This window comes from Hydra vulgaris, chromosome 03 (assembly GCF_038396675.1).
Source record: "Hydra vulgaris chromosome 03, alternate assembly HydraT2T_AEP".
NCBI classification, from domain to species: Eukaryota; Metazoa; Cnidaria; class Hydrozoa; order Anthoathecata; family Hydridae; genus Hydra; species Hydra vulgaris.
Window position 1 is genome coordinate 58,158,732 of NC_088922.1, and position 26,269 is coordinate 58,185,000.

The window sequence follows — 26,269 nt, forward strand, 5'->3', positions numbered from 1 at the left end:
GTCAAAGGCACAATAAATTTAAGAAAAACTGTGGAAAATTATTCTCAAAACTAGTTGAGTAGAACAATTAAAATATTGCTAACACACTTAGTTGGCCGTTAAGACTATAAAGGGAAAAACTTAAGAAAAAAAAAATTAAATAAAAAATAACAACCTTTTAAAACTCTGTAAAAAAATAAGCGAACTGAAGCATAAATAAAATCTTAGCTATAAATATTTTTATGATAATAATATGTAAATAAGATATAAATATAATAAAATATAAGTATAGATATATATAAATACAGGTGTGCGAAGTACAGCAAAAACTGTATTTTAGACACGAGTATAGGTAATATAGTATACTTTGATTTTATTTACTTTCAGAGTAGAAAAGTAACTAATAAGATGAAGCAATAAATAGAGAAGTAAATGATGGTTATAAAAAGAATAAGACGAAAAATAAATAAATAAAAAGAATACAAGAAAATCCTAGAAACTTACACTCGAACAAAAACACGTCTTGTCGACTCAAAGGCTTAAGCGCAATATATATATATATATATGTCTATATATATATATATATATATATATATATATATATATATATATATATATATATATAAACTAATTTAAAACATCAGATAATACAAATTCTCTCAATACTAAATAATTTATTTGAAATTTTATATATATATATATATATATATACATATATATATATATATATATATATATATATATATATATATATATATATATATACATATATATATATATATATATATATATATATATACATATATATATATATATATATATATATATATATATATAAATATATATATATATTTATATATATATATATATATATATATATATATATATATATATATATATATATATATATATATATGTTATTCGAAAAAAAAAAAAATTCATAACACCATGCATAGCACTCTTCAAATTTTCTGATATCTAATATTACTCTGTGGAAAATATTTTAATGGCTGAACTAAATCAATATAAACAGCAAACGGCAATTTTATAAAAAAACCTCTTTATAGAAATTCTACCTTTTCTATACATAATGTGTCATATTTCTTTACATTTAAGTAGTATTTCTATACCATGTCGAGTTTCTATACAAATTTGTCGTGTTTCTATACAGTTTTTATAGAAACTCTACACATCATCATCATCATCATCATCATCATCATTATCATTATCATCATTATTATCATCATCATTCATATTATCTCAAACTGCCATGGTGTAGCCATGATTTGTACCTTGTCTCACACTCTTTGGAGACAAGTTTTGTTTTTAACTGAGCTTGTGTTCAGTTTTCCAATGTTCTTCAATGTCCAAAAAATTTTTTTTGATGGTTTAAACCATGATCTGACCATGTTCAGACCATATCATGGTCTGAATCACCTTTCAAGGGATTATAAACTCTACATGGTCATAACTTGAACACTAAAATGTTGTTAAATGAAATTTAATATATGTTGACTAAAGCAAATTTAGTTTAGAATAATAACAGGTATAATATATTAAAACTAAATAATATTACATATGGTCATATTCACAATATTAATAATATTATATATGGTCATATATAACTAAATAATTTTATATATGGTCATATATAACTATACGGTCATATATAACTAAATAATATTATATATTACATATCATATATAACTAAATAATATTATATATAAAACTAAATAATATTATATATAAAACTAAATAGTATTATACATGGTCATATTTACAGTATTAATAATATTATATATGGTCATATAATATTTACAATTATATTCTTGCGTTTTGTTAGTGTTTTACATAAGTTGAAAATTACAATATCTTTTTTCACATTTGTAATGATATTTTATTTAGTTTGTTTTTTAATTTTATTTTATAAAGCTAATGTGTATTTTTTCAAATAATATTTTTTTTTAGGAGTTAACGTGCAGTTCAATAATAAAAGCTTTATTAACAGAATATTCTATCACAAAACAATCTACAAATTTTGGAATGAGTTTAGAATTTCATTCTAAATGTAAAAAGTCATTTGAGGTAATTAAATTTATTAAAATAAAAAGATAAATAAATATTGCTTATTAAGTACAAGGGATAAAAAGTCTCTTAAATTTAGTTGTATGAGTTTCCCCAGAAAAAATTTGTAGTAAACTTTTTCACAAATTTATTTGACTGAAAATAAGGAAAGTTCAAAAATAAACAAGCTACACATTTAACATCCTAAGCTGTTAGTTAATTGTTTAAAAGTTTTTGTTTACCTAAGGCTGAGGTGATCACTAAAGTCTAGGTATAATAACTTGTTACTAGATATAATAACATGTTGCTAGGTATAATAGCATGTTGCTAGGTATAATAACATGTTACTAGGTATAATAACATGTTGCTAGGTATAATAACATGTTACTAGGTATAATAACATGTTACTAGGTATAATGACATGTTACTAGGTATAATAACATGTTACTAGGTATAATGACATGTTTCTAGGTATAATAACATCTTACTAAATATACTAGTTTAGAATTTATGTCAAAAATTATGTAAAACTGAATAAAAAAACATCTATTTTTTTTTCATTTAAAAAAAAAACAGATTGAAATTTTAACAAATAAACAAATGTGCAAAAGATTTAAATTCGTGATAAAACTTTATTTTGGAGATGATTTTTGTGAAAACTATTTAAGAATGATGTTTTTAATAAGAATGATTTTTTTAATAATTTTTAACTTGGTAAGTAAAGGTGGCTCTTGGTAAGTAAAGATCTTAATATTATGTTATGCTTTTTTTTATTATGCATTGTTTACTATGATTTATAGGTAAAATTATTTAAAAAAACCCAGTGTAATACAAATATATTAAAGATAATTATTTAGAATTTATTTAGCGTAAAACACTAAGTCATTATTATATAAATAATATTAATTTTATTTCAAAGAAGAAAAAAAAAGAGAACCTTAGTTATTTAATTTTTTCTTGTTACAAACTTCTAAATTCAATCAAAACTGTTAAAATCATAAATTCGTATCATCTGCCCTTATAAATAACATTTAAGGTATTGCTCTAATTGCTTGAAAAGTATTTGTAGTTTTATTATTTTTTATAATTAATTTATATTCTATTTTTAAAATGTTTTAATCCTTTTTTATGATTAATTTGTACAACTTCTTTTGTATTTTTTTTTTTTTTAGACTAAAGATCTCTTAACAATTTTTATGATGACAATTCAGACTCTTCAGAAGTATGCCAATAAAGAAATAAAATCGTTAACTAGACAAGATCAAGTAGTTTTTAATAGATTCTTATCCTTAGCTGAGCAAATATTTCATTGGGAATTCTTATGTGGAAATCATATCTTTTCAACAAAAATTACATATTTAAAATAATATTTAAACTGCTTTTGTATTGTAAAATATAAAAAACAAAAATGTAAAACATTTTAAATAAAAATTGAAATTAGTTTAAAACAACCATCAGTCCATTATAGCATCCTTAATTCCATCAGTCCATTATAGCATCCATTATTCGATTAGTCCATCAGCATATATTTAGGAAAAAACAGATACAATATAATAAAGATAAAAATATTTCTCTGTAAACTATTGATAAATAGTAACAGATACAATATAAAAATAATAAAAAGAACAACTAGCAAAAAAATACTAAAAATATGTTTCAATAACAAAAATAGAAAAAACAAATACATTGATCCATTGTATAACCTTGTTTCCTACTAGGAAGTAAAAAAATAATATGATTGAATTTATACATAATAGAAAACTTTTTTTTTATTGCTTTTTAATCAAACAAATATATTTATATAATTTTTATGTCATATAACTTCTTTAACATATGACTACCTCTTTCTCAACTTCGAATTCCGTGTTTGAATGAAACTATGCAAAAAGTTATTTTTAAACCAAACAAAAGCTGGCAAGAGATAATTCTAAATCCTAGTTTACTGGAACTTTTTTTTAAGGTAATACCAAATTTGTTATTTAGTAACCAATTAACTCATTCATGATGATCGAACTGCTTTATGGTCTTTGGTCTGAGTAATTAAATAAAGTATTAAAATTTTATAATTCTTTGTATTTGTTTTATTAACCAATATAAAATGAATAACAAAAATTTATATAATTTTTTTTATCAAGAAGGTCAATTAATTATTAATCGACCTCAATTTTTTTTTTAAGTTTTTTATAAATAGTATAAATTTTAATGTTTTTTTTTAATTATTGTCATTTTAATGTCCTAAGACATGATATAATACTGTGTGTGTGGTGTTGGAGTATTATGTTGTGATGCAGTGGTTAGAGTGCTAGCTTCAGAAGTTTGAGGTTTGATGTCAGCTCTGGTCATATTTGCCTCATTGGTAAGGAAGAGCGCATGAACTTACTTGTAACATGCTTCATGGTTCTTTGTGACAAGGCTATTAGATCTTCTTGGAGCACCATAGTAACCATAAGAAGCAGGGTATGGAATATAAAAAAATTATTCTAGATTTTGGGTTTATGATGATCTCCAAAATAACACAGTTGTTGTGCATGTACACATGTGTAAATGCCAATATTTGCAGCAGATATGCTCTAGTGTAACTGTTTGTAGTTGTTTTATTGGAACTCAATGGTAGCATATTGTGATTGCTTTACATGTGTAGTTATTTGCACATATGTCCAATCTATTGTGAAGTTAGCATGTGGGAAGTTATCATCTGCTAAGGTTGCCTCTCTTCATTGTGCTTACTATTTTCTTATTTGATTTTAAAAATCTTATATTTATTTTGTATGGAATATAAATATAAAAAATATAAAAAGACTTGGGCTGGTTCTAATAATTTTCTTTCTCATTTCAGTGCATTTTTAAACAAAGTCTAAAAATGTATTGTAAATTTAGTTGGGTCTACTCTAGCTGCCAATTTTGAGCTTCTGTTCTATTGTTGTATTGTTCTGTTCTATTGATTATAAATAAATTACGAATTACTACCATGGTTGCTGCTCAAGTAAGATTTAATCTTACACTCCACCAACCAAAACACAATCTTGTGTGACTTGTCATTCGGCTAAGTTGCATTCTTTTATATATTTTTATCTCGAACATCTATGCTTTGGAATTATTTCCCTTTGTGTTTTCCTGACTTGTACAACATGCAGTCTTCTGTCATTTTCTTGTTCATAAACTTTTTCCTCTCAATATTGGTACTCAATCATTGATTGATTTTATTTGCTTTCTTTTTTAGCTTAAAAGCATGAAAAATCAAAGAAACATTCAGCAACATCTTCATTTATTCTCTAACGAAATTTGCCTACCAATATCATTGAAACCCATCTGGTATTTTAAAATAGATCCTTTTTATACCTTTAGGCAATAAGCCAGCAAAGTTCAATCTAAGGGATTTTTTTCTCTTTGATACACTCAATATGTATTTGCTCAACCCAAAAATAATTTTCAAACAATACTCATTACATAGTATAATTTCTTACAACATGTGATATCTTGGTAAGATACATATTTTAGAAATTTTTCCATGTGCTCTCTGATCATATTCCAAGGTATCTCTTATTGTGTTCCAAGATAAATTAATTTTTACCATTGAGGTTTCTTTTTAAAAATCACTGGAGGTTTAAAAAGAACATTTGCTTTCATTCACTGATATATTCTTTCTAAGAAGAAAACTAATTAAGATCATGCAAAAGTTATGTATAATTTTTTTAAAAAAGTGAGAAGCAGTTTCAATGTATGTTTTAGTTCATAATAAATTTTGATTGCGTGTCTTGAGATTTTACCTGTTAACATCTTTTTCTTGGAGTAAAGCATCTGGGAATTAGGAGACCTTTTCTCAAGATATCTCTCAAAGTTGATACTTCTGACGGAAGATGATCTTTCCTAAATAAGTTGATAGCTTTGCTTCCATAAAAAGTTTTGTGTTTTTTAAAAGCAGTATATATATATATATATATATATATATATATATATATATATATATATATATATATATATATATATATATATACATACATATATATATATATATATATATATATATATATATATATATATATATATATATATATATATATATATATATGCTGTATATATATATGCATATATATGCAGCATATATGTATATGTATATATATATATATATTTAAAAGCAGCATATATATATATACATATATATATATATATATATATATATAAATATATATATTGATGAAAACACTCATCTTGGGCAGATGTTGGCTGCATCCAGCTAAAATTTCCTTGCCTTGGGGCTCTTGGTTGAGTAAAGGCAAGAGATAGTGTCTCAATAAAAATACTCATCTTGGGCAGAGGTTAACTGCTTCCAGCTACTGACTTGTAGGAAGCCTCCTAGGGAAAGACTTTAGGGGTAAACAGAATAATTCTGAATAGGACTGAGAAAATTGCATAGCTCATTGTTTTGGAGGCTGTGCTCTATTTATGAATGAGTTAAGTTCTCTTTAAACTTAAAACATGCCAAAAGTAACCCAAAATATTAAACTTAAAAAGCCATACCCATCACCTAAATGTTTTATATCTTTTACTAATATTCGTGGTCTGCAAAGCAACCTTCCATCAGTTGAATCTTACCTCTTGCAAAATTCAGCAGACTTGCTTGCTTTTAGTGAGACTAATTTAAATTCTGCTATTCCTTCTTCTGATCTCTGTGTTGATGGGTACTATGCTTTGATTTGCAAAGACTCCAATAGTCACATGCTTGGCTTGGGGGTATATATACGCATCAATTCACCTATTTGTCATAAAATCAGGTTCGAATCCTTTGACCATTCTTTTATATGCTTCCACTTAGCACCTTTTCAATCTATCATCTTTCTCTTTTTTCTTTACTGTTCTCTTTCTTGCCAAGATTGCACTCTTTTAGATGTAATTTCTGATCAAAATGACCATGACCCTCTCTCTTTACTCCTCTGTCAATATTGTTGTTATAGGTGACTTTAATGCTCATCACACTGACCAGCTTGGCTTTAATGCCACTGACCTTGCTGGGACTAAAACCTTTAATTTCTGCATTTCTCACTCTCTTATTAAGATAGTTAACTTTGTGATTTGTTTTCCTGATAACCCTAATCATTTACCTTCACTATTTGATTTTTGTGTGGTCTCTGATCCAAGCTTGTGTTGAATTTCTCCCTTTTTTGCTTTAGGTGGTACTGACCATGCAATGATCTCTTTAAATCTTTCATCTTGTACTTCCTTTTCGAACTCACCATATTATCGCACTACTTACTACTACTCTAAAGCTTACTGGGATTCTTTTTGTGATTTTCTTCATGACAGTCCTTGGGCTAATGTCTTTTCTCTCTCAGTTGAAAAATGTGCTTTCTGGGTAACCTCCTGGGTTCAGGCAGAAATGAAAGCTTTTATTCATTCTTATCAGTTCTTTGTCAAGCCTCATTCTACTCCAAGGTTTTCACCCTCTTGTGCAGCTGCTATATCTAATCATAATGATTTTTTCATCTTTTTTAAAAGAACAACTCTCTTAAGAACAACAGCAATTTATTATTGCAAGAAATTGTTGTAAAAAGGTGCTGTCAGATCCTAAGCTCCATTATTCTCAGTTCACTAAATCTCATATCTTATCTCAGAAGCTAGGCTCTAGTGACTTTTGGAAAATCGTCAACAGCATTGTTAACAAAAGAAGGTCTAGCATTCCATCTCTCATTCATGGGACTGATCTTATTACTTTTCCCAAGGCAGAACTATTTGCAAAGAACTTTTCTTCAAATCTGACTGAATCATATGGCTGTTCTCTTCCTTCCATTCCAATTAAACAGGTTAACCCATCGTTAGACATTCTAATAACTCCAGCTTCTTTTGCTAAAGTCATATCTCAATTAAACTCTTCTACGGCTTGTGGTCCAGACGACATTCCTGTCAAAGTCTTACAAAATTGTACTCAAGAACTCTCTTCAATTCGCTCTAAACTATTTAATAAGTGCTTGATTGAGTCTTGTTTTCCTGTCTGTTAGTCTTCTTTCTGTTAGGAAAAGAGGCTAAGGTTATTTCTATTGACATATCTAAGGTTTTTGAAAAAGTTTAGCATGTTGGTCTTCTCCATAAGCTAGTTTCATATGGTGTATCTAGGAAAGTTTTTAAGATTATCAAATCGTTTCTTTCTAACCGCTTTATTAAAGTTATCTTCGAAGGCCAACACTCTTCTTTATTTCCAGTAACTTCTGGAGTATCTCAAGGTTTTATCCTTGGTCCTGTTTTGTTTCTTAAATACATTAATAATCTTCCAGACAACCTTACATCTAAAGTAGCTCTTTTTGCTGATGACTCAACTTTATACTTGAAAAAAAGTCTCCTCTCTTCAATCGCTTAGAGCAGGCAGCTGATCTTCTGTTACAGATTGGGGCTCACAGTGGCTTGTTAATTTGAACTCCATTATTTACTGCAAGCAACTATCATAGTAAAGTCGACATTCCTATATTAATAAATGGCAACCTCTCACTGAGTTCTTTTCTTTACGTCTTCTTGGATTTTCGTTTACTACTTACTTTTCATGAAAACCATATATATATAATCGATTGTTAAATTTTCATCTGCTGAAGTTTCTTCTCTTTATTGTGCTCACCATTTTCTTACTCCTGATTCCATTCTCTACCTCTACAAGTCTCTTATTTGTCCCTGTGTATAATACTGTTTTCATATATGGGCTGGGTCTTCTAATGATGCCCTTTCTCTTCTAGACAAGGTCCAAAAACACATTGTAAACGTAGTTGGACCTGCTCTATCTGCTAAACTTGAGCCTTTTTCCCATCGTCATAAAGTTGCATCTCTTTCTTTTTTTTTATTGTTTGATGCCAATGGTTATAGTTCTGATGCAATTCTTTTCATTTTTTTTCCTTGAACACTGGTGCTTTAGAAGTGGTTAAAAACACAACAATAAAACCTTTAATCTCAATCTAAAATGAAAATCTGAATTCTTTATTTGTTTTAAAGAATTTACTTTAATACTAATGTGAATAGATCTAAATTTAAATATCAATATTTACAATTCAAAATTAAGCGATATAGAATATCTATATGATATCTGGAACAACTCTATGAATCAACTGTTGTAAATGGATGTTTTAAAATAATGCTAAACATTGTATTTTTTGATTTAATCTAATTATTGTTATATAGTTGTTGTTTAGAAAACATTTTGATATAAAAGAAATTGCTGTTTCGAAGTCTTTATTGCCAATTTTATTACATTATACTATAAGGATATTTTTGGGAAAAGATTTTTCCTATCTTTAGGCACCTTTCTTAACACCAATCAAAACTTATTTTTTAATTATACTTTTTTAAAGCCTTTTTTTTCATTATAACTGTTTAATTTTATTATAAATTTAATAAAATTTACTCTCTATAATGGAGGAATAGTTTATTTATGCATAATTATAATACTTTGTATATGGCATTGGAACATTGAATAAGATGCCCATAGGATATTTATATTTAATATGAAGCTTGCCCTCCCTCCCTCCCCCCCCCTCCCCCGCCAACCACCTTTGCCTATTTAGAAAATAATTTTAAAATTACTACAACAATTTTTTTTTCATGTATCTATATGATATATAATTAATACAAAAAAAAATTTAATAATTACAATATACATATATCTGGGTTCTATACCATTTTCTCTACTGTATTTAGGCGTCGATTTTGGCGCCGCCCAAATTCAGAAATTGAGGAGCTTTTTTTTTCAATTTTTTTTTTTTTTTTTATGGCAAAAATCGTTTTTGCAATAAAATGTCTACAGCAAATTTCCTTACGGTCAGGGGTCGGCATGTGTGTATATATTTACACACACACATTTATATATATATATATATATATATATATATATATATATATATATATATATATATATATATATATATATATATATATATATATATATATATATATATAGTAGCATTCAAATGTATTTTTACTACTAGTTTTTGCTTAAAAAAAGTATTGGCGGTAGGTGGATCATTTATTTATTTTTTTATTAAATGTACATTAGTGACATTCTACTACAATATAAAGTTTTAATTGGACTTTGCATTAATATATTTTAAATAATTATTTTTCAATTTTGTCTATGTCAAAAGTATTTTTACTTTTGATTTGAAAAAAAAGAGAAAAAATGAAGATAACTACCAAAGTTCATGAAATTTATAATTAATCAATACTTTATAATTAATATTTAACTTATAATTAATAAATACTTATTAATAATAATTTGTAATTAATCAATACTTGGTGGCATAGCCTTTTGAGGCAGTTACAGCGATACATCTTTGAGGCAATGATTTGACAAGCTTAATTAGTTTGCCTATAGAGACATACTAATATTAAATCAAAAATCGGTATAAATTTGGCATCTGTGAAGCCTTCAATTTGAAATAATAGCAATCTAGACAATCACGGAAAAAACATCCCCACACCATGACTCTACCACCTCCACGTTTTAAAGTTGGCACATTGTATGGGGGTCTTCTCTTTTACTATTGGACATCTAACATACTTAATACCATCAGATTAAAACAAATTTATTTACTTTCATCACTCCACAATACTTTACCTCAATCTTGTTCAGTCCAGTGTAAATGTTCTTTGGCAAATTTTACTCGAACAATCCGGTTCTTTTTTAAAATCATTAGTTTTGGACAAGGACGTCTTCTAAATATCTACTAGGATGTCTTCTAAATCGTTCTCATGTAAATGTCTTTTCACAGTTGACATTTCACCTATTTTTACTTCAGAATATTTGTTGTATTCAGAAGTAATCTGCGGTCCAGTAATGCAAACCTCACCTTTTGAAATTTGACAAAGTTGATGATTGTATCTTTAGTAGTTTTTCTTGGTTGACCGGATCTGGGTATTGTTTTCAAAAATCCCCTGCGTGCTTTTATCTTAATCGATGCACATGCAAGCTGTTTGGATACTCCAATTTGATGAGCAGCTTTGCTTTTGTGATTCCACTACATTTACTATTGAACTAAGATCTTTACTATACATTTTCTGTTTTCTTGCTTTTGAATGTCATTTTAATAATTTTTAATGAAGTTTGCTGAAAAAATTCCATGTAAATATAAAAATTTATAAAAAAAAAAATTAAACAATCTAGAGTAAACACTTTTGAACTAACATTTTTAAAAAAATGTTACAAACTAAATGCAATTACTTATTAAAACAAAAGATCTCCTACCAACTAAAACTATATTTGTATGGTTCATACTATATTTGTATGGTTCATGGTATATTCAACAAAACTATATTTGTATGGTTCATGGTATATTCAACAAACAACGTTCAGTTCAAATATATTCTGTTAAGAAGTTATTGCACAAAAAATGATTGTAAAAATACTTTTGACCACTACTGTACATATATATAAGCATATAATAGTTATGAATAAGTGTTTATGTTAACTTGTCAAATAATTTTAAGTTGTCAACATTTGTTTATTTTATAGTTACAACTTATAAGCATAAGTCATAGTGAATTATCTCACCATTGCATGCAATGTCTTGTGCAACTTGCTTCAGTTACTGGAGCAGTTTTCAGTTCAGATGAGCACTCAGTTAATTATCTTGCTAAATATATGACTTGCTTATTGTCAATAATTAATGTGTAAGTTTAATATTTTGATATAAATATTTATTGCTTTGTTACTTTTTTTTCTTCATAAACTTTGGTACTCATTTTTTATTTGTAGACATCAATGGAGTGGTCATGAGGCACTTGGTTTATCGAATATATTTTTTCGTATTGCAGACATTTTCCCAATTAAAATACTAATATTAATTCCTAGGGAGTTACTTTTTCAGTTTTTTGATGGAATGACGTTTCTTACATGTTCCTTTTTAGAGGCGTCAGTGCATGCAGAGGTATTTTTATTTGTATGCTTTTGTTTTTGTAAAAATATAATAAAGTTTGAATGAAGTTTCTTGCAAAAAATGTTATACTATAATTTTTAAAAATACTATAATAATTTTAAAATAAAATCCTAAAAAGTTTGCACACCATTAACTATTTGTCATTATTAAAACCATAACCGAGTGTTGTAAGTAGGGTAGGGTGGGGTAATGTGGGTCTATGGGGTAATCTGGGTCTAATTCATATTTATCTGTCGTATTGATAATGGCTTTAGGTATAAAGTTATAATTTTTACCATTAGTTATAGCATATTAAGCTAATTAATTTTAAAATATAACCTAGCTATGCTGTTAGAAATGGTACTTTTTTAGTTAAAATGCTAGATACATCAACAAAGTCATTTTTTTCTCCATTTTTAAACTTCAGAGAAAATATATTCAAATAAGGCATAAAGCATATGAAAAATGGTTATTTTGAAAGTTAAATTACTATATTTTTATTGTTGTGCTGTGTATGTATGCACTTTTTTTTTCAATAAAAATATCTTAAGACTATTTTTAAATTAAAACCTTGTATATATATTATAAAAAAGGTGCGTGCATATAAAATATATGTCAGATTTTTCATAAGCAGCAGTATTTTAAACCAGAACTACCAACATTTTATGTAGATCCACATTACCCCATTTCAAAACATGATATCAATTTGTTTTGTAGGATGTCTAATCATGATTTTAAGAAAAGCCGTCAGAAAAGCGATTCCTAAACATTGCTTTTTTTTAACTCAAAGTCAGACATAGGTAAAAATAGGCTCAGATTACCCCGCCCTACCCTACTTATTATTATAGCAATAAAAAACCTAAAGACCTGATTATTCTTCTGATAAGCTATCAAAATGATGCAATTTTAATTTTCCCTGAATTTTCTTAAAATGTTAATTTTGTTACTTACACCCCTTGATCTCTTGGGTCCTCATATAATATATTGTTATAGAGAAAATTTGATCTACAAAATTGTTAACTGTTAATAATTTATCATTTGTACAGAAATTTTTGTTTCAGTTTTCTAATCTTTCATTCCTCATGTCAAAAAGTTTTTTTACATTAAAAATTATAGATTAATAGTATTTTGATAAAAAAACATTACTAAGTACACAAATCCTTTTCTTAGACATCAAGAAAATTGTGTACATTAGCTGATGGCGAAGAGTGAAAGAGAAGTGTGATGAAAGAGAAGAGTGAAAGAGAAGTGTGATGAAAGAGAAGAGTGATGAAAGAGAAGAGTGAAAGAGAAGTGTGAAAGAGAAGTGTGATGAAAGAGAAGAGTGAAAGAGAAGTGTGATGAAAGAGAAGAGTGAAAAAGAAGTGTGATGAAAGAGAAGAGTGAAAGAGAAGTGTGAAGGAGAAGTGTGAAAGAGAAGTGTGATGAAAGAGAAGAATGAAAGAGAAGTGTGATGAAAGAGAAGAGTGAAAGAGAAGTGTGATGAAAGACTCTATATTCTGCTTCTTCACCAATAATATCCAATAATGTGTGAAATATTTGTTTCACTTATATTCCACACATTTTTGATTAAAAAAATATAAATGCTTAGAATAGGCTACCAATTTTGAATATTATCTGTTTGCTTTCAACTAATATATCATAATAATCTAGTTGTTCCTAGTTGTTCATATCTATGAAAAGTAATATAAAAAAATGAGATTTTAATTTTATATATTCTTGATTTTCTTTTTCTAATAATTAATTGGAAGCCATATTTAATCCATTGAGATGGAAAAATTAGCATTTGCTAGTACAGTCTTCATTGTGTCTTCCTGCTGAATATATTTACTATATTTTAGTTTATTTGTGCTGATAACTGTTATTTGTATTGTATTTATATTGATAACTGTTGTTACATCTCTGCTTTTATGGATTTCTGTTGTCAAATCTGTGTTTGTATAGGCTATCTGGGTTGATATCAAATAATGCTCTTTTAAGATATATTTTAAAAGCTGATATTGGTATAATATAATATTGGATGTGCTCTACTAGATTATTGTTTATTTCTGTTGCATCATCAAATAATTAGTTTTTTTTTCTAATGTACAAAATCTGACATCTTTGCAGCTCCTAAGACCTATTTTTCTTTATACATCCTTTTTTTCAAGTCTTTTCTCTTTTTTACGCTCAAAACCTTTCTGTTTTATTTTATTGTTCAAAGCCTTTTGCTTCATTTAGTTTTTTTGTTTTTTATTTACAAACATTTGCTTCTGTATTTTTTCTGATTTATGATTTAAGTCTTCTGTAGCCACTACCCTACTCTGTTATTGTTTTCCCTGTTTTTTTGTTTGTTTTTTTAAGTCATTTTTTCTAGCAACTTCATTATTGTTGCCTACAAGATTGTTAAAACTTTTTTGAGTATTTGTGTATAAAAACAACTTTATTATTATTTGAAAAATTTTGACAAACTATTTATTTAACATCATATAATTTTAGTCTTGTTATAATAAATCTATTTTGTTTGGCAATTTTATTGACATAACAATAATCTTTTGTTGACATAAAAATAATTTCGTTGACATAAAAATAGTTTTGTTGACATAACAATAATTTTTTATTTTAAAAATTTGATGATTAGGATGATTTTGACAATGAATATGGTGAAGCTGCAAATATACTACTAGATGGATGGATGTCACTCGTATCTCATGCAGATAATTTTCAGAGTGGAGTCTTTGTTGAGCATAGTCTAAAGATTGTCAGCATTTACTTAAATGTTCATCTAGCGCCACCACATGGGATTAGAAAACCAGAAAATGTAAGGTTTAACTATATATTAAACTTACTTTCAAATTTAGTCTTGACATCTTTAAATTTGTCAATTATTAATTTCATATTAATTTACGGAAATGGAAATATTTTAAATATTTTTGTAGGTGAATACGGCTGCTAATCATTAAGAATTATAAAAAACAAATGTTTTTTTAAAAAACAGAAGTTTTTACACCCCTCTCTTCCCTTAAATTGTACTTGGTATATATCCAATTGTAATCTAAATTCTTTAAATTCATGCTAGTATAATGCACTTCATCTTAAAAATAGTTATGATATATAAATGCATTTTTTTTAAAAACCCTTCTATCTTTATAATACAGACCGTTACCCCCTCCCCCCTCAACTTCTTAGCCATGTAAACTAACAAAAACTATAAAGTAACCAATGTATCAGCTTTAGTAACTGTTTAGCTTTTTGTTGGATTAAACTATTAGCAAAAAAAACACAACAAAAGTCAATCTTAAATAATTAGACCCAAACAAACTTTTAGTTTACAAACAGTTATAATGCGGTAAGCGATCCATAAATAGAACTATATTTTCTATTGATTGTGATATAAAAAAATACTTAACAGCTTAGTAATCTGCAAAAAGATTCCATTAATGAAAACCTGATAATCGCAAATTGCTATTTTTGTGGCATATTAGGGCATAGAAATATAGTTTTAACATATTTAGGCATTGTGGCAAATAATTATGAAGTCATATAATAAAAGACCTTTAATTGGGTTATGGAGAAAGCTACCAACCCACTTATACTTGGTTTTAAGATAAATTAGAAATTTATTTTGATTGATAAAGTTATTCCTCAATTATTGAGGAATAACTTTGTTTAAATTTTTATTACACCAAATATGAGTGGGTTGGTAGTTTTATGCATAACATGGCTCAATTATTACCATAACATATATATATATATATATATATATATATATATATATATATATATATATATATATATATATATATATATATATATATATATATATATATATATATATATATATATATATATAGTAGCACAAAATAGTACACAATTAAAAACTGGTTTTGTAATGTTACCAGTAATCAAAATTATCTTTATACTGGGTTCCAGTTTCTCCATAACTGTTGATTAATAAAGTAAATTTAAAGTTATGAAAATTTACATTACAGCCAAACCATATTATAACAGCAAACCAAAATAACTGAAGTAGAATTGAAAAAGACCAATAATAAAAAGTATAATACATCATTGTGTGAAATTTTTAATAATAAAAAGTATAATACATCATTGTGTGAAATTTTTAATAATAAAAAGTATAATACATCATTGTGTGAAATTTTTAATAATAAAAAGTATAATACATCATTGTGTGAAATTTTTAATAATAAAAAGTATAATACATCATTGTGTGAAATTTTTAATAATAAAAAGTATAATACATCATTGTGTGAAATTTTTAATAATAAAAAGTATAATACATCATTGTGTGAAATTTTTAATAATAAAAAGTATAATACATCATTGTGTGAAATTTTTAATAATAAAAAGTATAATACATCATTGTGTGAAATTTTTAATAATAAAAAGTATAATACATCATTGTGTGAAATTTTTAATAATAAAAAGTATAATACATCATTGTGTGAAATTTTTAATAATAAAAAGTATAATACATCATTGTGTGAAATTTTTAATAATAAAAAGTATAATACATCATTGTGTGAAATTTTTAATAATAAAAAGTATAATACATCATTGTGTGAAATTTTTAATAATAAAAAGTATAATACATCATTGTGTGAAATTTTTTTAATGACCTTGTAATAAATTTTTTTTAAACTTTAAGAAACAGTTTGTTAATCAATCTTGTTATTGAAGACATGACATAAAGTTGCCCATGTGAGAAGCAAGGTTTTTGTAATAAATACTATTTTATCAAAAGTTCAACCATGACTTTTTATGGTCATTGGATAGAGCTAAATGAGCCTGAAGAAAAAATTTCTTACAGACAAGACTTATGTTAGAACTTTTCAGTCAATGAAGATATATTGTCGTGCACATACTGCCAATTTGTTTTTATTGCACAGGTCAGCTTTAAAATCTAAATTGATAAGTAATGTTACAATTTTAAAATAGTTTGGTATGTGCATTTTAGGATGGTCCAAAATTGAAGTTAGGAAAATACTTGAAAATATAAATTTTAAATAAAAGATGTACCATCATGTGTCAATTAATATATATATATATATATATATATATATATATATATATATATATATATATATATATATATATAATATATATATATTTATATGTAAATTATGTTAGTGTATTTTACAAATAGAGTGCTCAATGTTCTCAATGAACAGAACAATAATAAATTAAATTAGTAAAAAACACTTATCTAACTTTTATCTTCAACTTTAAGTTTCAGCATTGCTGGATCATCAGGAAGAGTTACTAAATCTCAAAAAAATTTCAATTTATAGAAAAAAATATTTTACAGGAAGTTATAAATTATTATAAAAAAACTTTTAATTACTGCATATTTTTGTGTACGGGAAGTTACAGAAAGTAATTATTAAATAATTTTTTTTGGAAAGAAGATAGTTTAATTTGGTCATTTGTTTTTATAATTTTTTGAGGGTTATTTATTTTCGTGCCTACATTTAGAAATTAATTCAGATTTTTTATTTAATAAATTTTCTTGATTTAAATGAGTAATTATTTCAAATTTTTCCTGCAAAGATAGCATACATTTTTAGGAAATGTTATTATAGGCAGGTAAAGATTTTAGAAGAGACCATTGTAAATTAAAATTTTAATTTTTTTCTTTTAAATCCCAAATATATTTTGACAGCATAGTCTCTTTTGAATATTTTTTGTGTTTAAATGATTGTTTGTGGTTGGCATAACGTTTTTTCCATTCCCCTTGGTTAACCAATATATTGTTTATCAGGGTTATTATGTGAGGAAACAATGCACTTGTAAATTATATTTTTCGAAAAGCATTTTCCATTTAGAGGACAATCTATTTTTTGTTTACAATTACACTAATCAGTATTTTTTTCTTTTATATGTTCATTTTTATTAATTAACGAGTAGTTGTGGCTCTTTATAATTCTTTCTAAATTTTTTGTACAACTATAACTTACTTTAATGGTATTTCTGTTAAAAATCTTATGTAATTTATTAGAGGGAGGAAAATGTTTGTCTACTAATTTTAGAAAAATTTTACCTATATTTGTTGAAACATTTTTGCTGTACAGGAGGTTGAACCAAATTATGTTTCTATTTCTATTACGCTTTTTTGCAATTTTCTTTTCAAATTTTAGCTCGAAATTTTGAAAGCCACTTTTTTTAAGGGCATCTTTGTAAATGCGTTTAGAGGAGTTAAAAATATTTTCATTAGAAGAGTTTTGGTTTAGCCTATTGTTAATTGAAATTGGAATTTGTTTTAGAATTTGAGGGGGATGGTTCGAATTCACATTAATATACAATAATTTGTCATTAGGTTTTTTGTAGGGCTTATAGGAACTTTCTAAGAGGTTAAATGTGACATCAAGAAAATTCACTATTTTATACTATTTCATTAATAGACAAAGTAGAACACTTTATTAAAAGAATTCGTTGGAAAGTCCATTTTTTCTTAGAATCTGAAAAAAATTAAATTTAATTGAAAAAAAACAGAATGAAAATTATGGATTCAAAACAAAAAATGCCCCACCATTTATTTCTGACCTGGAAAATTTTGAAAATGATTTATTACACTTAATTAAAACTATAAAATTTCAAAACATAAATAATGAATTCCAAAAACAATTAAAACTAGACATTAATAATATAAAATTGAACCCTAATATTTTAGTTTTTGCTGACAAAACAAGCAACATTTACCAAATTACCCCAGAAACTCATCAAAAAATACTGCGCGATAATATTTCTAATAATTATACAAAAGCACCAAAATACTTGGAAAACGCCATTAGTTTAGAAGCTCAAAACATCGCCAAAAATATTAATTTAGATGCGAGAATTAAATCAGTTGCACCAGCGCAAGCGTTTGTTTCACTAAAAGATCACAAACCAAATTTTCAAAACAAACTCCCTTGTAGGCTACTAGTACCCTCAAAAAGTGAACTAGGGCACGTTAGTAAAATAAAACTAGACAAAATTAATAACTCTATTCGGAAAAAATTAGATTTACATCAGTGGAAAAATACCACTTATGTTATAGATTGGTTTTCTAAAATATACAATAAAAATGAATGCACATTTATACAATTTGATATTATTGATTTTTACCCCTTAATTACAGCAGAAATTTTAGATAAAACAATAGGATTTGGAAAATCCCATTTAGAAATTACTGAGGACACTATCTGTATAATTAAGCACTGCAGAAAAAATTTACTCTATTTTGATAAGGAAACGTTGAAGAAAAAACCACGCACAAATGCTTTGATGTAACAATGGGAAGTTACGACGGAGCAGAAGTTTGCTAATTTGTAGGTTTATATATTTTAAATACCCTAGCTAAAATAATCCAAATTTATCAATTAGGTCTTTATCGCGACGACGGTTTAATAATAATGCATAAAAAATCAGGGCCACAACTCGATAAAATTAGAAAAGATATTATTAAAGTTTTAAAAAATATTGGCTTCCAAATTGAAATAAATATAAATTTAAAAATAGTGAATTTTCTTGATGTCACATTTAACCTCTTAGAAAGTTCCTATAAGCCCTACAAAAAACCTAATGACAAATTATTGTATATTAATGTGAATTCGAACCATCCCCCTCAAATTCTAAAACAAATTCCAATTTCAATTAACAATAGGCTAAACCAAAACTCTTCTAATGAAAATATTTTTAACTCCTCTAAACGCATTTACAAAGATGCCCTTAAAAAAAGTGGCTTTCAAAATTTCGAGCTAAAATTTGAAAAGAAAATTGCAAAAAAGCGTAATAGAAATAGAAACATAATTTGGTTCAACCTCCTGTACAGCAAAAATGTTTCAACAAATATAGGTAAAATTTTTCTAAAATTAGTAGACAAACATTTTCCTCCCTCTAATAAATTACATAAGATTTTTAACAGAAATACCATTAAAGTAAGTTATAGTTGTACAAAAAATTTAGAAAGAATTATAAAGAGCCACAACTACTCGTTAATTAATAAAAATGAACATATAAAAGAAAAAAATACTGATTAGTGTAATTGTAAACAAAAAATAGATTGTCCTCTAAATGGAAAATGCTTTTCGAAAAATATAATTTACAAGTGCATTGTTTCCTCACATAATAACCCTGATAAACAATATATTGGTTAACCAAGGGGAATGGAAAAAACGTTATGCCAACCACAAACAATCATTTAAACACAAAAAATATTCAAAAGAGACTATGCTGTCAAAATATATTTGGGATTTAAAAGAAAAAAATTAAAATTTTAATTTACAATGGTCTCTTCTAAAATCTTTACCTGCCTATAATAACATTTCCAAAAAATGTATGCTATGTTTGCAAGAAAAATTTTGAAATAATTACTCATTCGAGTCAGGAAAATTTATTAAATAAAAAATCTGAATTAATTTCTAAATGTAGGCACGAAAATAAATAACCCTTAAAAAATTATAAAAACAAATGACCAAATTAAACTATCTTCTTTCCAAAAAAAATTATTTAATAATTACTTTCTGTAACTTCCCGTACACAAAAATATGCAGTAATTAAAAGTTTTTTTATAATAATTTATAACTTCCTGTAAAATATTTTTTTCTATAAATTGAAATTTTTTTGAGATTTAGTAACTCTTCCTGATGATCCAGCAATGCTGAAACTTAAAGTTGAAGATAAAAGTTAGATGTTGGGTCTCAAACAAAGCAAAATTATATAAAAAGTTTAAAAAGTCCTTTTATAATTAAATTTTTATTTTAGATTTAGTAAACAGAAAATTATGTTTTTTAACTAAAATCAAAAAATAGGGAATTTAACAAGATTTTTTGATTATAATTTTTATTATCGATGTTTTTTTATAAAATGAATATTATTTTTGAAATTTTTATATAATTTTGCTTCGTTTAAGACCCAAACGACATACTTTTGAAATATCTTTAGATTGATTATTAAATTAAAAATTATAATTAAAATATTTAGTTTAGGCTTGATATGTACTTGGTATGACAATTTTTACCTTCTTCCATTACCCCAGTACCACACAGCCCCGATATGCTTGTTTTGACTCCTCCTAGGCAGCATCAGCCATCCTCAGGAAACAGCAGCAAGTCAGATAGCAAAACAGATACTGAAGATATGGACTACGATTCCGCAGATGAAGTTGGGGATAGAAGGCTGTACTTCCATAATCAGAAAGGTATGAGCGAATTAATTAAGGACCTTGAGCTTACCAAATTGAATGCTGTGCTTCTGATATCCAGGCTCACGCAGTGGAACATGGTTGATAATAGCGTACAAGTCACGGATCAGAGAAAGCGGCATCAAAGTTTCTTCAACTTCTTCAGTCAGCATGATGGGCTGTGTTTCTGCAACAATGTTGCCGGTCTTTTCCAGACTATAGGTATCACATGTAGTCCTATTGAATGACGCCTATTCATAGACAGGTCATCCTGGAGCCTCACAAGGCGCATTATTGCGCAAAGACACCTCATAAAGTGCTTATGTCACCACTGCACATCAAGTTAGTTCTCATTAAGCGATTTGTCACTGCTCTTGACAGAGTCAGAAGCATATCAATATCTGCAAGATCTTTTTCCAAAGCTGTCCAAGGCTAAAGTCAGGGCTGGTATGTTCGTTGAACCACAGATCAAAAAGATCATAAAATGCAAGGATTTAGCAAAGCTGTTGAACAGGAGGGAGAGAACAGCTTGGAGCATCTTCATTGCAATTGCTTGGGGCTTCCTAGGTAATCACAAAGCTGAAAACTATGTGGATTTGGTGCAGATTCTCATAAAGAATTACGTCAAAAACGGGAAGCAGAATGTCTCTGAAAGTTCATATCCTTGATTCGCATTTCGACAAATTCAAGTAGAACATGGGCTCTTACTCCGAGGAGCAAGGCAAGCGCTTTTATTAAGATATATTAGACTTTGAACATCATTACTAAGGACGGTATAACAAAAACATGATGGGGGACTACATTTGGGGGCTGCTTCGAGAGAGTGATTTACAATACAATTGTTAATCTAAAATATCTAAACATTTCTGAACCTTGTTGAGTGGTTTACGACTGTGTTTGTCCATTCCTTGTGCAATTTTTGTTTTTACCTAATCATAATGATAAAAATGAAAAAAAATTTGTTCTATTTTTACAAAAAAATGAGTGTTCTTTGTGCTGTTGTCGTGTAAGCAAAGTTTGTGCTTATTGTTTGCTGCTTAAGTTTATTTAAATTAATTTTTGTTTTTAAATAATTTTTGAAGCTTGTTTAATTATCCTGGTATCTAATTTTGATTTTCAAGTGCTTTATATTTAATTACACTTTATAATTTCAACATAATGCTCCCAATTGTGGAAGACTTCTTTTTTTAAGCTAATTTAAATTTTTTATATTTCTTACATATTGTTTTTCTTTCTCAATTTTAAAATGTTAAAAATGATTTTTAAAAAATTGAATTTAATTTTGTCTTAGTAACTTCATGTAAATGTAGTTACCAAATTGCAGAGACATTTAAACAATATCATATATTAACCTGCTCATGTATGCTAGAGTAATTTGAATGATTTTAGTATTACTTTCTTCTGCATAATTTCTGACTAAAGGTTGTTTTATACATTCTTTGTAATATTACGTTTAAAAAAAAGATTATTTGTTTGTAATCCGTAAAAAATTCACAATTAGTAATTATGTTATAAAGTTGTTTGTATTATGTAAAAATATGAATTGTTTCTAATTTGTATTACTTGTTTTGTAGCTAATGTTTATTATTTGATGTAAGCATTTTATTGCATAATTATTGTTTGAATTTTTATAAAAAAGTTATTGAATTACTCATTTTTACTACAGACTACCAATGAAATTGATTGCGACCTTGTGGAAATTGATAGAATTGCTTATGCTGATGAATTATCTAATATTGGTCACCTTGCTCGTCAATGTTTAATGCATATAATACCTGTACTTCATGAAAAATTTCAAGTTCGTATTCAGCAACTGAATAAACTTCTTCAGAGTGTTAAACAAGCTGATAAAATATTTGGTGAGTCATTGATAGTGAATATTGTTGTATTTAATCAAAAGATTGTGGTACCTATTTGCTGCCAATGCATACATGTGGAAAAATTCCTTTTATGCTAATATCAAAATCATCACCACTGGTAAACACTCATAAGTTTTTTTTCTTGAAACTATTAGATAATTATTCATATAATTAAAAAAATTGTTTATATATATAGATAGAAATAACGCCACAAGTTTGTTTGAAGATCTGCATTGGCTGCTTATGGTCACATCGTTTATATTGACACACAATGATGTAAGTGAAAGTCCACAAATACCATCAGAAGTAATAGACTTTACAAAACATTTCCTAACAACCCAATGTAATAGCATTGAGCACTCAGTAAACTACTTGATGTCTGAAGGCAATGAAGGGGATATCCACGAAGGTAATACTTTTTGTTTGTAAATAGCTCACTTAGTAAAATATATATATATATATATATATATATATATATATATATATATATATATATATATATATATATATATATATATATATATATATATATATATATATATATATATATATATATATAGTATATATATATATATATATATATATATATATATATATATATATATATATATATATATATATATATATATATATATAATATAAGAACTCTTCCTGATGATCCAGCAATGGTGAAACTTCAAGTCGAAGATAAAAGTTAGATAAGTGTTTTATATATATATATATATATATATATATATATATATATATATATATATATATATATATATATATATATATATATATATATATATTAAAACTAATTTTCTTTCTTTTTGAAAAAACTTACTAAACATTTTAATTTACATTTGTGTTGTTTACATCAGGTTGCAAGTTTTATTTTATTAAAGTTATATGCAAGTTTTTAGCATATAAAAATAAAATTTGATTTTATATGGTTTTAATTTAGCATTAAAAGTATTTATATAAGTTTGAATTAAAACATTTCAAAAAGTTCTAAACTGTTATCGAGCTGTGTCAAAGGCTTTATCTTTAATTGTACCATCTTATATTAAAGTCACGCCTTTCTCAAAAACGCTTTGATCTCCTCAAATTTTGTAAAGAACATAAGGATTGGATTGTTAAAATACCACAATATGTCATATTCTCAAGGGCATTAACCAGTTTGCAGTACACGCAAGGTTAATGTTTGCTTCAAATATACGCTTCAATCCCAAATTTATTGCATCTTGTGTTAAGCAATGTTCAGCCATTATGATTTGGGGTGCAATCACTGACAACAGTTGTACTGGTTTTCAGTACCTTTTCCACAAAGTGAAACAAAGTTGCTAGTTGTTTAGGAATTTTCAAGAATATGTTTACAATTTTTATAAGAAGACAGCTTGCTATCAGTTAAAAAATTATCAAGACATTGCTTTGAGAAAATGCAGTTCTTGCTCTGTAGCCTTATTCACCCAAAACCTCATCAACTGTTAATTAAAATTGAAAGCAGTTTCTAAATATAACACAATTTTGCAGGCTAAGAGAAGTCATAAAAAAGCAAAGTGACATAAAAGTGACATTTTTAGTAATAATTGCTTACACTACACATCACAAAAATCTAATCTTTTTAGCCATAACTGTATATACTCAAGTCACAGAGAAGCTACATAGGTTTGTTGCATTAAATAAATTTAAATGGCTCAACTTAAGTGACACAATTTTAGTGACACAAAAAGTGTCACAATTTAAGTTGAGTTTGTAAAACTAACTTTTTTTTTCCTTCTTTTTTGAAGTATTTATTTAATACTTTTTTTTGAAAGATAATTGCATACATTTTTTATGTTTGAAATCTTTAACTAATTAGAATTCTTAATATAAACATTTAATTTTTTAAATTACAAATATATGTTTTGAAAATTGTGTAGTCATCCACAGTTAAAATATAATTAAATTTTAGTGGCAGTAATTGTAATTGTAATAGAATTTAGTAATTGTAATTGGCAGTAAAGAATTAGACTGAAATTGTAATTTTTACACAGTTTACTTAATGATACTCTTCTATTATATATGCTGATAACCATAATCCAAAAAAAACTTTAAAATAAATACCAATAGTAATTAGAGAAATCATATTATCTGTTATTTTAATTTAATTTATGTACATATATATATATATATATATATATATATATATATATATATATATATATATATATATATATATATATATATATATATATATATATATATATATATATATATATATATATATATATATATAATACTGAAATATTTTTTAGTTGATCCAGTCATTTCATTATTTACATCTGTGGTACACTTGATAAAAATTCAAATGGAATTTTCAAAAAGCAGTTTGACTCATTTACTTAGTCCTGAACTTGCTTCAACTTCACTTTGGTTTTTAAAAAGATGGACTCAAGGTTATTTATCTTACAGTGAAGTCTTTGATGCAGACCAAACACTCTCTGCATGCTTCAAGTCACATAGTAGTTGTGGAATGTTTTTTGTGAAGCTGGTTTTAGACGTTGTTTTAGTTTTCTTAAGTGCTTGGTCTGCTGAATCTCAGACAACAGATGATGCAGTAAAATTGTTGATACAGCTTCTTTCAAATAAAAGTCGGTAAGTTCTTAAAAATTTCTGTTAAAAATTCTTTTTTTGTTATAACTATTGTTATTATTACCACGTTTTTCTTAACTTGCTTTCTTGTCTGTTTGTCCGGACACAAAATTCTAAAAGTAAATAAAAAGCATCGGATTTATTTATTTTTTATTTTTTATTTTAATAATTATTAATAAAATAAAAGTAGTTTAATTCGCGGATTTTCGTGCTTTTGTAGATAAATAACAAAGTGTTTAGTGATTAGAATAAGGAAAGTTATTGAATATGGTGTGAGAAGGAAATTAAAGGAAAGAAATTAAAAAAAAAAAATTAGAAGGAAAAATTGTAAAGAAAATTAGTGAAGTGAATAACATTATAATGCAGGAAATTCAATTTGATAGTGGAATATTATTTAACAAGTGTTAATTTTTTATCAATTGAAACGTTTTCTTTAAGTTTTTAGGGTAAGTTTATATACAATTTAAATATAATACTTTGAAAATTCTATTTTGTCTTCAATGTTGTACAAAAGTTTTATGCTGAGATTTACCTTTTCAAATAATAAAGGTTTAATCCTTTTGAAAAACAGTAAAAACTAAGCCATTTAAGTGCACTATTTGTTGTTTGTAAGATAAGTGAAAAAAACATTCATTTTTAGAGGAAAGGCTTTGTTTTCATCTTAAAGGTTAGCGCATTATTGTGGAACACCTACCAAGAATTTT

At 26.2% G+C, this 26,269-nt stretch overlaps 1 protein-coding gene across 1 annotated transcript in view; it reads left to right on the forward strand.

Annotated features, from left to right (window-relative positions):
• Positions 1-26,269, forward strand: part of LOC101238412 (exportin-4) — a 106,116-nt gene that overhangs the window by 35,169 nt on the left and 44,678 nt on the right. Inside the window, exons 5-13 of the mRNA XM_065793805.1 lie at positions 1,948-2,064; positions 3,216-3,375; positions 3,885-4,003; positions 11,525-11,682; positions 11,768-11,939; positions 14,548-14,727; positions 22,757-22,949; positions 23,146-23,358; positions 25,229-25,568. Of these exons, the coding sequence (XP_065649877.1) occupies positions 1,948-2,064; positions 3,216-3,375; positions 3,885-4,003; positions 11,525-11,682; positions 11,768-11,939; positions 14,548-14,727; positions 22,757-22,949; positions 23,146-23,358; positions 25,229-25,568 (1,652 nt within the window). The remainder of the gene's footprint in view (positions 1-1,947; positions 2,065-3,215; positions 3,376-3,884; positions 4,004-11,524; positions 11,683-11,767; positions 11,940-14,547; positions 14,728-22,756; positions 22,950-23,145; positions 23,359-25,228; positions 25,569-26,269) is intronic.